The sequence below is a fragment of the Hypanus sabinus genome, chromosome 4 (assembly GCF_030144855.1).
Source record: "Hypanus sabinus isolate sHypSab1 chromosome 4, sHypSab1.hap1, whole genome shotgun sequence".
NCBI lineage: Eukaryota > Metazoa > Chordata > Chondrichthyes > Myliobatiformes > Dasyatidae > Hypanus > Hypanus sabinus.
Window position 1 is genome coordinate 33,092,050 of NC_082709.1, and position 15,190 is coordinate 33,107,239.

The 15,190-nt window shown below is 37.7% G+C and overlaps 2 protein-coding genes across 3 annotated transcripts in view; both read right to left on the minus strand.

The window, feature by feature from the left end:
• Positions 1 to 15,190, minus strand: part of LOC132392642 (uncharacterized) — a 709,726-nt gene that overhangs the window by 603,592 nt on the left and 90,944 nt on the right. The gene's annotated exons all lie outside the window — the stretch shown is intronic.
• The window catches only part of pde1a (phosphodiesterase 1A, calmodulin-dependent), a 449,561-nt gene continuing 436,826 nt past the window's right edge, over positions 2,456 to 15,190 (minus strand). For both annotated transcript variants that reach the window (XM_059966798.1, XM_059966800.1), the window contains 2 exons: positions 6,619 to 6,756; positions 2,456 to 6,002 (listed from right to left, as the gene is read on the minus strand). In XM_059966798.1, coding sequence (XP_059822781.1) covers positions 6,662 to 6,756 — 95 coding nt within the window. In that variant the 3' untranslated portion in view covers positions 2,456 to 6,002; positions 6,619 to 6,661. The remainder of the gene's footprint in view (positions 6,003 to 6,618; positions 6,757 to 15,190) is intronic.

Below are 15,190 nucleotides of genomic sequence, written 5' to 3' on the forward strand. Positions count from 1 at the left end.
GTGTGAGGGTGTACTGTACTTTAATACATGTCTCTCATAAACCAATATTTCAAATTGGCAGGTAGTTTTATGAGGAGAGGTTGGATTTCTAGATTGTTCCTATTAGTTTAGGTGAGTGACAGAAGATTTAATTGAAACATACAATTCTGAGTGACATTGACAGAGAGAACATGGAACATTTGCTGCAAACAACCTGGATTTTGGCATCACTATTTTAAAACAAGAATTGCATATATAAGATATGGATGAAGCCAAATTTCTTCTCTCAGAAGGTAGTGAGTCTTTGGAACTCTCTCCCTAAAAGCAGTAGAAGTGAGGTATTTGAATGTTTTTAAGGTAAATAGCAATATATTCCTGATGAACAAAAGTGTGACAAATGACAGTAAAATCAAGAAATTAAAGTTGAAGATGCAATATGCTTCTTGTTGAGAGCAACCCAATAAACCCAATAAAACTTTTAAGTAGGAATATACTAAATTAACTTGCAGTTAACTTCCACTAATAACTCAATGACGATCATCCAGTAGCACTTATATCAACAGTGATGAAGTGTTTTGAGATGTTGCTGAAGAAGCATAGCAACTCCTGCTTGAGAAGTGACTTGGATCTGCTCCAATTTGCCTACCGGGATGACAGATCCTCAGCAGATGCCATCTCATTGCCTCATCACTTAACCCTGGAATATCTGAACAGCAAAGATGCATAGATCAGAATGCAATTTACAACTACAGCTTGGCATTCAACACTAACATCCCTCAAAACCCCCGTCAGTTCAGATTGGCAACAACATCTCCTCCATAATCTCCATCAGCACAGGAACACCACAAGGCTGTGTGCTTAGCCCCTGCTCTATTCACTTTACACTTATGACTGCTTAGCTAAGCACAGCTCCAATACCATATTCAAATTTGCTGATGACACCACTGTTATAGGCCGAGCCAAAGGTGGTGACAAATCAGCATGTAAGAGGGAGATTGAGTGGTGACACAACAACATCTTACTCAATGTCAGCAAGACCAAGGAGCTGATTATTGACCAAAAAGAGGAAACTGCATATCCATGAGCCAGTCTTCACTGAGGAATAGAGGTGAAGAGGGTCAGCAACTTTAAGTTCCTCAGAGTTATCATTTCAGAGGACCTGGCCCAGACCCAGTGCCTTTACTTCCTCAGAGGCTTGTGAAAATTCGGCATGACATCTAAAACTTTGACAAACTTCTCAGAATCAGAATCAGGTTTATTACCACGAGCAGGTGACGTGAAATTTGTTAACTTAGCAGCAACAGTTCAATGCAATACATAATCTAGCTGAGAGAATATAATAATAATTATAATAAATAGAACAAAATACATAAGTAAATCAATTACATATATCGAATAGATAAAAAGAATGTGCAAAAACAGAAATACTGTATATTAGGAAAAAGTGAGGCAGTGTCCAAAACTTCAGTGTCCATTTAGGCAGAGGGGAAGAAGCGGTTCCTGAATCACTGAGTGTGTGCCTTCAGGTTTCTGTACCTCCTACCTGATGGTAACAGTGAGAAAAGGGCATGTCCTAGCTGGAGTTCTTTAATAATGGAAGCTACCTTTCTGAAACACCGCTCCCTGAAGATATCCTGGGTACTTTGTAAGCTAGTACCCAAGATGGAACTGACTAGATTTACAACTTTCTGCATCTTCTTTTGGTCCTGTGCAGTAGCCCCTCCATACCAGACAATGAAGCAGCCTGTCAGAATGCTCTCCACAGTACAGTTACAGAAGTTCTTGAGTGTATTTGCTGACATGCCAAATCACTTCAAACTCCGAATAAAGAAGGCTGTCTTGCCTTCTTTATAACTACATAGATATGTTGGGACCAGGTTAGATCCTCAGAGATCTTGACACCCAGGAACTTGAAACCACTCACTCTCTCCACTTTTGATCCCTCTGTGAGGATTGGTACGTGTTCCTTTGTCTTACCCTTCAAGAAGTCTACAATCAGCTCTTTCGTCTTACTGACGTTGAGTGCCAGGTTGTTGCTGTGACACCACTCCACTAGTTGGCATATCTCACTCCTGTACACCCTTTCATCACCACCTGAGATTCCACCAACAATGGTTGTATTGTCAGCAAATTCATAGATGGTATTTGAGCTATGCTTAGCCACACAGTCATGTGTATATAGAGAGTGGAACAGTGGGCTAAGCACATACTCGAGGTGCGCCAGTGTTGATTGTCAGCAAGGAGGATATGTTATCACCAATCAGCACAGACTGTGTTCTTCTGGTTAGAAAATCAAGGATCTAATTGCTGTTAGTGCTACTGGGTGATAGCCATTAAGCCAGCCCACATTATTCTTCTTAGGCACTGGTAAATTGTTGCCTTTTTGAAGCAAGTGGGAACTTCCGCCCATAGCAGTGAGGGGTTGAAAATGTCCTTGTGTAGTCCTGCTAGTTGGTTGGCACAGGTTTTCAGAGCCTTAACAGGTACTCCATCAGGACCTTCTGCCTTGTGAGGGTTTGCTCTCTTTAAAGACAGCCTAACAGACCTAACAGTCTAACAGCCAACATCTATAGATGTGTTGTGTAGAGCATATTGACTGGCTACATCATTGAAACACCAATGCCCTTGAACAGAAAATCATACAAAATCTAGTTGATATGGCCCAGTCTATCATGGGTAAAATCCTCACTATTATCGAGCACATCTACAGGGAGCATTGTCACAGGAAAGCAGCATACATCATCAGGATCCCCACCATGCAGGTCTGCTGCTGTCAGGAAGAAGTTTTAGGAGCCTCTGGATTCACACCCCCAGGTTTAGGAACCATTGTTACCCCTCAACCATCAGGCTCTTGCAGTAAAGAGGTACCTTCTCCCAATTTCACTTTCCCCATCACTGAAATGTTCCCACAACCACTGGACTCACTCTTAAGGACTCTTCATCTCAAGTTCTTCATATTTTTGCTTATTGATTATTATTATTATTATTATTATTATTTCCTTCTTTTTGTATTTGCACAATTTATCGTCTTTTGCACACTGGTTGTACGCCCAGTTGCTGCACTTTCATTGATTTTATTATGGTTATTGGATTTATCGAGTATGCCCACAAGGAAATGGTGATGTTGATATACTTTGATAATAAATTTACTTTAAACCTTTGAACTTCAGAGAAATTTTATTATATTACTTTTTAATATATAAGTCAGTAACAATGTAAAATGTTATTGTGTTTTTATTTCCTTGTCTTTGAAAAGGATTGAACAACCATGACAGAGGACAATGCTTTCTCTCTTTTGCATATAACTAATGAATGATACAAAAAGTTCAGGCTTTTTATTTACTTACTCAGGTACAACTATGTATATTCTGTACAATGACTGCAGCCAGAAAACAAAGAACAACTGCAGAGAATATTGAACTAATGCACAGAAAGTATCTGCCAGTTAAGCTATCAGTAATTCAGACCCGAACAGCAGTTTGTAACTGTTATTTGACATAATTTAATATTTTTTTAATTTCTCTCAATTTCACTTTCCTGAGTGAAACTGATTCTATGACATTGTTGTCCAAAATTCGCAGGCAATCTCAAACTGTGGAGTGGGAATACCTGTACAGATCTTTTGATTGGTTGCTGTGACATTAGGAGGAGACCCACATAGAAACCTCGAAAAGCAGCAGAGCTGTAGAGTATTGGCTTCATTTTATGAAGAAATAAAAATAAAATCTGTGCAAAGAAAATACTCCTTGTAATTACCAGATATTTTTAACATAATATTCTTAAATTTGTCTTGGGTGTTATATTCAGTCCATAGTAATTGTGTTATTGCTGATGAGGATATAATAAAAGAGCAGCCAGAGCAATAACCGATGTCACATAAATAAATACAATAAAAAAGAATAAATAAATCACTAAAAATAAGGACTAGACTATTCTGATTAAATGCATTGAATCACAAGATTAAATGATGCAGTATATTATTTTAATCTTATCTTAATGAGTTCAAGATTAACAAATACTCTGGTTTGTTATTTCTCTTAAATTAAGATTGCAAGAAAAAAAACGTATTTTAATTTGTATTAATTAATAAATGGATATTTTTAAACTTATTGTTTTCTTTCTTTCTTACCTTTTTCAATATGTTTTAAAAGATCCAGAGTATCCACATTGGAATCGTTTATATTGTTTACATCAAACTTAGAATCAAGATTCTTGTTCTGTATAGAAGAAGTTGTGAATGCTCTAGAACAGGGTTCCCAACCTGGAGTCCATGGATCCTTCAGATAATGGTAGGGGTCCCTGGTATGAAAAAGGTTGGGAACCCCTGCTCTAGAATATTTAGTCTATACTTTACATTGGGAACATCTGATCTCCCCACATAACTTGGCTAGATGATCAGCAGAAACATTTAAAGATGATTTAGATGCTAAGTTCTATAGGATCAATATTGATCTTCCATTGACACTGCAGTGAGAGGTGGGAAAAGTTAGTCTGCCTTTACATTTACAATATTTCAACCACATTTTAACAAAGTTTCTGTATTGATACAACTTGTAAGTATCAGATTACCATGGAGATCCTGTGAAATTAGCTCCTAATTATTTATAGTACTCAAATATCCTTTACAACTGTCAATATTATATAATATTCAACATTGAAATATGATAGTTTTCAGTGTTAAAGCTGGACCATGTTAGGCCTCCTAAGGGAAATTAATTTTGATATAGTGAAGGTGAACGAACCTGCACATTCTCCTCTTTATCCGTTAAAACCTTCATGAGAAAGTCATGGACACCCTGCAGAAATGGCACAAGTGCCATTGATGCTATTTTTCCAGATTATTCAACTGAAGATGCAGAGTATAAGCCCCTGTAAAAATTCATCTCTAAATGCCCTTTATAATAAACAGATGTGATGGAGTAATTCTTGAGATGTCAGAATAAAGTTGTCATTGGTAAGATTCATCATCCTCAAGGCTGCAGAATTTACCTTAAGTTAGCAAAACAATGCTTTCATACCAGAGCAGATCAGCAATTAAAGAAAAGAATATACTTAAAGAAAACTGGGCATTCATTCAGTACATTTTGCATTAATAAGTTATTGAGTAAGTATCTGAATTTCCTTTATCTTTTATTAACAACATTACTATAAAGCTCTGCAATGGTTCATCAATACAACATTGAACGTACAGTGTATTTACAAGTCTATGAAATATGTAAGCTGACATATTTATATATACGGTGGCTCTGGATTCTGCTAAATTTCATTAGGGTTACCATCAATGCACTAATGTTACCTTGGAAATTCGAATTTGTCCACTTAAGGGTCAAATTATCATATTAGGGACTGATTATTAAGAAGCATGCAAGATAGATCAAAAAGTAGCATCACTGTAATACTGTGACTCTTCTTAATTTTGTACTTGTATTGATTTCAAAACCTGCACAAGTCACTGTGCACATCAACAGAATCTGAAGGCACACGGCTTCCATTTACTATTTTATTCCAGAGCTGTTATAGCTTCCCATCAGCTAAAACAATTAATACGAAAGCCTGAAGATCTGCAGCTCTTTCCGACGCTATAAACATCCTTGTCTGCTGCCCAATTATTATTTGTGTATTGTTTGTGTTTTGGTCAAGGAGATACATGTGTAAGTTTAGTCACACTATTAAAATTTCAAGGTCTATATGCTACCTTTTTTTTATTATTAGCAAGTGCTGCTATCAAAAGCAATTTTGTCAGCAATACAGTGCAAATCCAAATGTCCTGCCCTATCTGTTGGATGTTAAGCAACAATAGCCAAATGGACAGGTTACTGAAGAGGAAATTGTTAGATTAAAGTGTTCATAGAAAGATGAAACTGGTCATTCCAGCCACCTTTTCCAATCATCATTTGAAAGGTCAATGCCATGTTATCAAGTCCGATTTCCTTGAAGTAGAGCACCAGTGATGTTGAGAGGTGCTCAATAAAGGTGCAATGTTCATTTCTAGTCATTCCAGTGCCACTCCATGATCCTTTATTCTGAAAGAGCAAATAGATATTATCATATTACTGAATGAATGTTTAAACATTTCCCATTGCAATATTTATTAGTTCAACGTATCAACTCTCAAAGACGGTTGTTGACAATTCTTTTGTTATAATACCTCAGATCCCAGTGTAAAAAGATTGAATTCAAGAATATATATTTTGTTATAATAAGGAATATAGTGTGGGTATAACTAGATAATCGATTCTCCTTCCCTGGAGGAGTCAGCTAGGTTTCTACCTTATTTAATCCACTTTCATTGTATATACTCAGCTGAAACTTGATTACTTCTAACAGTATATTGTTTTGTAGCATTCACTTTTCAAAGCCTAGGGGTTATAGATGTTTTTAAAAACATTGCGGCTCCAATAGTATACAGTACATCTCAATAATGTGATAATAATTTAACAAAGCACTGAAATATAGTAGGCAAATATTGAGCTTTAAGCAAATATGTTTCATGCAAGTCTTCTGAATAATAAAGATAAAGAAGCATACTTCTAAGTGAATAAAATGGTTATAATATGATTGACATTTTCATTTTACACTCCTACTATGCTGGCTTCAAAATTTTCTAATCAATGTCAAGCTTAAAAATAATATCATTACCTCGGTCTTCATAAAGGGCTGTAATCTTCGAAGCTTTTCTGAGCTAGTTGTGTACAAAGGTAGCTTTATTCTGCAGTATCTCTGTAGCTTTGCTGTTATTTAATGACTCGTCCGAGTTCTTAATGTGTTTTATCTCCCCTGAAAGTAACAGGTTAAGTCTAAATCCTTTGACAAAATGGTGCGTCACACAAAAGGTGAAATACACAAGCTTGGGTGTCAGCATAATTTTTTTGAAGGCCTTCCTGTTAATTAATGGCAGCACGGGAACAGTCCTCTGATCTACATTCACTCTTCCCATGAATGTAGATCACATGAATCTTCCCATGCTGCCAGTGATTCAGCTTTGATGCTTACAAGTTGGTTCTCTGTGGCTCAGACGTGGACACACACAAGCCCCTATGTACTACACAATGATTTCCATTGTCACAGCAAGTCAGCCCACATTAGTCCCAAAGGAAGATGGCAGTGGTCTCAGTGATATGGCATGAGTATTTCCCAGTATTTCCAGAGTACTATTGTACTATTCCTGTTGAAACAAAAGCTTTAATTTGCCCTCATCTGCATGTAATGGTTTCATATCCATACACCTGTTGCTAAATTCACTATACAACTGAAAGAATATTATATGAATACTCCACTGATTCATACAAATGCTTCATTTTTCTGAAAATGGTAAGAAATGACAATTAATTATTTGTTGCTAAGGAGACTTTGAACTTGTGTTACGTTGCAAAATAGCTGTTGGAGTCCAATGCATTCTGCTTCGATAGTGACTAAAGGAAACTAAAATGTGATTTTGTCTGTAGGAAGAAACACATCCTTAAAAGTAGATTTCCACTTGATTTCAAAAATCATAAAGGTTGGTGGCCATTTTTTTTTACCAAATCAGCTGAATTCAGCCAGGATGGGAATTAGGGTGAGGAAAATCCTTGCTGGAAAATTGCATGAACATTTTTGGATTCATTTGTAATTTGTCAGTTCTCACTACTTTCCAAAAAGATTTTGATATAGACAGCTGAGTGAGATACCAAGATCATGAGATCATGGAAAAGATTAATTAAAGATATTTACTGTCCCATCTCTTCTGATTCTGAAATGAGTTACTCTAGTGGGTAATGGCTGAATTGGTCAGTCACTGATATCTCACCCAAATGAGCTGTCCACAGTTGCAGTTGAAAAGAACCTCATCACAATCAGGACAAGATGCAATGGGATTGCCAAGGGCATTAAAAAGGAATTCATTCATGGTCCATAAAGGTTTTGTCAGAGAGAAAAAAAATCCACTGACGTAGAAAAGAAGAATTCTGAAATTGTTAATAAAAGCAAATCTTCAGCTTTGGATCAAAGTGCTTAATAAATAAATTTTCACCATAGTAAGAGGTAAACTTTAGGGAAAAACACACTGGATCGGCACAGAGCACCACAACAGCACCACAAGTATGTGTACTCAAGGGCTGGAAGCCCGACACCAAACAATCAAGTAGGAATGAAATACACTAGGGGAGTGAGTTGGACGCCTGCATTTTTAACCAATGAAGTGCTGAGTTCACCAGGATGCTTGTTTCCATGTCACTCATGAGACAAAAGGGAAAAATAAGGAAGCCTATATCATTACTTAAACCTGTTTCTCGAATCTACTTGTTCCTCATTCCAAGACCTCTTCTGAACCAAACTCTGCAGGGGTTTGAAGCAAATACTTATCACTTTCTCCTCTCCCTTCACCATAACCCAGTTCTAGGGTCTTTTCATCATAGAATCTGAAGAACTGGAATGTTCCCAGTTGGACAAGCACGAGAAAGAGGAATATACTGATAAAAAAAAATCCATCATTTGTCCTAACACTTGCAGCCACCAACTCAGAGACTATCATTGTGTGTAATCTACTGTAAAAGTGAGGATAGAGAGGGTATTCGGCAGCAATTAGCACAAAAGAGTCAGGCTATCGTCAGGAGCCAGTTTTTCAAAGCAGTGCTTAAACTGCCTGGAATCTGCAGGAGCTGTACTTAGCTGAGAAGGCTCTGGTATGTTATACGTGCTCAACCTGGTCAGTGTGAAGGAGCAGCCTGTACCACATGTTGTCATTGCCTATCAGCACAGAAGGTGAGGAAGAGGACACAAAGAAGAGCAGTTAGAAGAAGGGGAATTTCAACAGGAAAATGGAAGTACAAGTCTCACTGAGTTCTTAGTCATCAAAGAATTAATGTTCAAAGTTTAAAGTAAATTTATTATCAACTTACTTTCAATTTATTACCAATTCATTTTCTTGTAGGCATTTACAGGGAAAAAAGGAAATACAACAGAATTTTATGGAAAACCATACATAGGCAAAGACTGACAAATGCCATTGCGTAAAATAAGACAAACTGTGCAAATAATAACAAAATTCCGAGTGCAGGAATTGTAAAGAATCCTTGAATATGAGTCTGTAGAATCAGTTCAGAATATCGGTGAATGCAGCATTCCATGCCAGGTCAATTTTTTGATAGTTGTGATTGCTTCTGAACTTGGTAGCGTGGGATCAAAGGATTCTACACCTCTGTCCGATAGTAGGAGTAAGAATAGGAAATGGTCAGGGTGGTGGGGGTCTTTGACGATGGATGCTGATTTCCTGAGGCAGCACTCCATGCAGATAGTTATTAATGAATATGATACAGTTGGGATCACAGAGACATGGCTCCAGGGTGACCTAGGATGGGAGCTCAACACCCAGGGATATTCAATATTCAGGAGGGATAGACAAGAAAGAAAAGGAGGTGGGGTAGCATTGCTGGTTAGAGAGGAGATTAACACAATAGAAAGGAAGGACATTAGCCTGGAGGATGTGGAATCGATATGGGTAGAGCTGCATAACACTAAGGGGCAGAAAACGCTGGTGGGAGTTGTGTACAGGCCACCTAACAGTAGTAGTGAGGCTGGGGATGGCATTAAACAGGAAATTAGAAATTCGTGCAATAAAGGAACAGCAGTTATTATGGGTGACTTCAATCTACATATAGATTGGGTGAACCAAATTGGTAAGGGTGCTGAGGAAGAGGATTTCTTGGAATGTATGCGGGATGGTTTTCTGAACCAACATGTCGAGGAACCAACTAGAGAGCAGGCCATTCTAGATTAGGTATTGAGCAATGAAGAAGCGTTAGTTAGCAATCTTGTTGTGCGAGGCCCCTTGGGTGAGAGTGACCATAATATGGTGGAATTCTTCATTAAGATGGAGAGTGACATAGCTAATTCAGAAACAAAGGTTCTGAACTTAAAGAAGGGTAACTTTGAAGGTATGAGACGTGAATTAGCTAAGATAGACTGGCAAATGATACTTAAAGGGTTGATGGCGGATATGCAATGGCAAGCATTTAAAGATCGCATGGATCAACTACAACAATTGTTCATCCCAGTTTGGCAAAAGAGTAAACCAGGGAAGGTAGTGCACCCATGGCTGACAAGGGGAATTAGGGATAGTATTAAGTCCAAAGAAGAAACATATAAATTAGCAAAAAAAAGCAGCACACCTGAGGACTGGGAGCAATTCAGAGACCAGCAGAGGAGAACAAAGGGCTTAATCAGGAGAAGGAAAAAATATTATGAGAGAAAGCTGGCAGGGAACATAAAAACTGACTGTAAAAGCTTTTATAGATATGTGAAAAGAAAAAGATTGGTCAAGACAAATGTAGGTCCTTTACAGTCAGAAACAGGTGAATTGATCATAGAGAACAAAGACATGGCAGACCAATTGAATAACTACTTTGGTTCTGTCTTCACTAAGGAGGACATAAATAATCTTCCAGAAGTAGTAAGGGTCTAGTGAGATGGAGGAACTGAGGAACATACATGTTAGTAGGGAAGTGGTGTTAGGTAAATTGAAGGGATTAAAGGCAGATAAATCCCTAGGGCCAGATGGTCTGCATCCCAGAGTGCTTAAGGAAGTAGCCCAAGAAATAATGGATGCATTAGTGATAATTTTTCTAAACCACTTAGATTCTGGATTAGTTCCTGAGGATTGGAGGGTGTCTAATGTAACCCCACTTTTTAAAATAGGAGGGAGAGAGAAACCAGAGAATTATAGACTGGTTAGTCTGACATCGGTGGTGGGGAAAATGCTAGAGTCAGTTATCAGAGATGTGATAACAGCATATTTGGTAAGAGGTGAAATCATTGGACAAAGTCAGCATGGATTTGTGAAAAGAAAATCATGTCTGACGAATCTCATAGAATTTTTTGAAGATGTAACTAGTAGAGTGGATAGGGGAGAGCCAGTGGATGTCGCAAATTTAGATTTTCAAAAGGCTTTTGACAAGGTCCGACACAAGAGATTAGTGTGTAACCTTAAAGCACACGGTATTGGGGGTATGGTATTGATGTGGATAGAGAATTGGTTGGCAGACAGGAAGCAAAGAGTGGGGTAAACGGGACCTTTTCAGAATGGCAGGCAGTGAATAGTGGGGTACCGCAAGGCTCAGTGCTGGGACCCCAGTTGTTTACAATATATATTAATGATTTAGACGAGGGAATTAAATGCAGCATCTCCAAGTTTGCGGATGATACGAAGCTGGGCAACGGTGTTAGCTGTGAGGAGGATGCTAAGAGGATGCAGGGTGACTTGGATAGGTTAGGTGAGTGGGCAAATTCATGGCAGATGCAATTTAATGTGGATAAATGTGAGGTTATCCACTTTGGTTGCAAGAACAGGAAAACAGATTATTATCTGAACGGTGGCCAATTAGGAAAAGGGAAGGTGCAATGAGACCTGGGTGTCATTGTACACCAGTCATTGAAGGTGGGCATACAGGTACAGCAGGTGGTGAAAAAGGCAAATGGTATGTTGGCATTCATAGCAAAAGGATTTGAGTATAGGAGCAGGGAGGTTCTACTGCAGTTGTACAAGGCCTTGGTGAGACCGCATCTTCACACAGAGAGTGGTGAATCTGTGGAATTCTCTGCCACAGGAAACAGTTGAGGTCGGTTCATTGGCTATATTTAAGAGGAAGTTAGATATGGTCCTTGTGGCTAAAGGGATCAGGGGGTATGGAGAGAAAGCAGGTACAGGGTTCTGAGTTGGATGATCAGCCATGATCATACTGAATGGCGGTGCAGGCTCAAAGGGCTGAATGGCCTACTCCTGTACCTATTTTCCATGTTTCTATGCGAATGTACTCAATGTCAGTAAGTGCATCTCCTGTGATGGGCTGGATTGTTCTAGTCACCCTCCATACTCATTCTACTATGGTTGTCTTTCCTACGTCACTGACTATGCTATCATAATTTCCCTGACACAATCTTCATTCTAATCCAATTGTAATACATGCACAAATTAAATATATCACTCTCACCACTCTCATTAGTTCTCTTGTTTCTGTTTATCCTTTACCTTTGCTCTACAAATGCTCACATGAAATGCTTCAAGGAATCACAGACCAGTTACCAAGGACAGGAGACACAAAGTACACTGCAGATGCTGTGGTCAAATCAACACGTACAATCAAGCTGGATGAACTCAGCAGGTTGGGCAGCATCCGTTGAAATGAGCAGTCAACGGATGCTGCCCGACCTACTGAGTTCATCCAGCTTGTTTGTAGCAAGGACAGGAGGGCATTCTGCCAACAAGGCCATTCTGGCTCTATACAAGGTCCAGGAAACACAAACATCCACGGTGACCTATTTCCGCGCACTCTCCCATTGCCCTGTGAGTCTTTGTTTCCACAAACATACCCAAATTTTATTTGAATACTACACCTGAAATCAAAAGAAGTGAGTATTTCTCTCTTTTACCTCCTAGTGACCTTTGCATTCAAGTATTTCTTATTTTCAAAGTGAACTGGGGATGTCACAAACCTAGGATAAGACAATTCACTTTCGACAAATCAATTTGAAACAGAATGGGAGCTGTGGCATTCCATAACTTGGTTCATTGGACCTTAACATATTGAACATACACCAAGTTTTTTTGTTGCAGTCCAATTCAAAATTCACTTTAAAAAAATAGTTGAATATAACTTAATTCCAATTACTTTCTGGACATACACCTTCAGGGTCCATTGACCCTGGTTGCAATATAGATTTACAGAGAAGATTCTTGGATTTCAAGGGTTAAATTTTGTTCTACTACTTTAAAGTGTATTTGTTCCCTGGAATTGAGAAGGGTGTGAGGTGTTAGAATCACAGTTTTGAAGAGATTAAAATAAAGTGATAGTGTAGATAAATAGAAATTGTTTCTGCTAATTGTAAAATAAGAACAAGACAGCATAGATTCAATGTGAGAGGCATGTTAGGAAATATTCTGTGTGCAAAGAGCTGTTGAAATTTAGCATACTTTTTATGCTCAGAACTGGTGCAAGATCGATTAATTTTAGGTCTCAGTGTGGTGGAATTTCGTTATTTAAAAGTGATGTAAGCTAGGGAAAGGGCAGATGTCTAGAGATTGGTCACTGGTCAGTAATGGTCTTACTGAATTGTGGAGTTTTTGTGAGGGGCCAGTGACTTCAGCTGTCAGAAAATTGGCAACTGTTGAAAATGTGCCGCTGTCCAACAGCAGTGGAAAAGTGTTAAACATGTGATGGCAACTCTTTGCCACTACGTTTTTCTCTGGATCTAATTTCCAATTAGTATGGTGCTGAGATTAAAATAGCATAGGATCTGACTTGTTGAGAAAATCACAATTCCCCTGGAACAGTATAACAGGTAATGTAAGAATTTAGAAGATCAACTCTTACAAACATTAAATTATGCTGTCAATTCTATAAATTAGTGAGCATTGGAAACATTACTTTCAGTCTTGTAACTCCTAGTTAGCAATACATTAGCCTGATTTCTAAATAAATAATGAATGTTATTTAGTATATTTTACCAACTTCTGTTACTTACAATGGATTATTTAGGGACTATTTGGAGGCTCAGTCCAGATAGTTTCCCCTTACCATCTCTAACTAATGATTTTGTTCTCACTTGTTAACCACTCACTTATGCATGCAACATTATGGTGAATGATTATAAAATGTAACTTGAACAAATACAATTGTAAATCCAAATACTTCCATTTATATTTTATTTTTTTATTGAAGCTGTCTGTTGGTGAGGGGATATAATGCTGATGTTTTGCCTTGATGTGTTCTTATGATAGGGGCTGATAAACTTGGGGCATTGGCTTTATTTCTTCCTCCACAGATTCTCCCTGACCCACTGAATGTTCCCAGCACTCTCCATTCTTCCAACTTTCCAATAACGGCAGTGTTCTGTACTCACAATTCTAGTCTGATTTTAAAAAAAATTCCCTCTTTTCTGCATCTACTTACAGTATATCTTCTCCAGGTTAATTAACTGCCATTAACAAGACTTCTTCATTCTCCCAGTTGAAATCATTCCACGATACCATTTTATTTCCAGACATTCCCCTAATTCTATTTCCAGTTCTCATTTCCTCTCTGCTTTCTAAAATTTTCCAGTTCTGAAGAGAAGCCATCAACCGCACTATTATCTTTGTTTCTCTCTCTACAGATGCTGCCCAGCTTGCTGAGTATGTTCAGTATCTTCTGCTGTTACTCAGATTTACAATGTTTTCAGTTGTTTTATGCTTTTGCTTGTTGCTGCAATATGATTTTATCTTTTGCATCGATTTTAAATCATCTTAAATTATTTACATATTTTTATTTAACTGACATACAGCCATCTTCAAATAGAAAAGGTAAAACTCTAGATCTGAACTGAGTTGATTGAAACCAAATAACATTATTGAACGAGGACGCACATTCATAATGATTGCAAAAAGGCAAGTTCACTCCGTCTGACACAGTTAGAAGAACAATTTAAAAAGGACTTGAACTTCTTATGTTTAGCTATGATTATTTCCTTGAGAAGGCAGGAAACATCTTCTACTCTCGTGTAACATTAAAAAGAATTGACTCATAAAGGTTGCTTGCAGTATAACTTAACTCTACAATAATGATATCAAGAGTGATGCTGCGGTATAAGAGAAAATATAAAAGAAATCACATTATGCTGAGAGATGGAGAGATAGAATTTAACTGTTTGATCTAACTTCTGTCACTTTCATCAATGCAAATAAATAAGTTATTTTTTAATTGTTATCTTACTCAATATTCATTGTTGTTGTCATTGATACAAAAACAGTGTCTGAAGAGTACTTGCCAAGCAGAAGCTGATTTATCTGATAGGAAAGGACTGTTGATACAAGCATTCAAGCAAGGCGAATGAAAATACTAGTAAGAGTGGCATTGATAAGAAAATCATTTGTTCTCCATTATTTTCCAGAAATGTGGTTATATTGTTATTTAAGGCAGCTTTTTATATTTAATTAAGCTTTAAAACTGTAATTTGCTTTCCCAGTGATGACCAGCCAACAAAGCCCACAGATCATTGCAACTTACAACAAAGAAGCTACTTGTTGTTTCAATATGATTGTGACCCCTTTGCCCCAGCATCATTTCACAGCATTACACTCTTAGTTATTTAAAATAAATTTCAAATAATCCAACAACACTGTAAAAAAATATCTATTGTCTTCTCTCCTGATAATAAATTTTAAATTGTTATTTTCTCAAGTTCCCAGTGCAAGGATATAGTG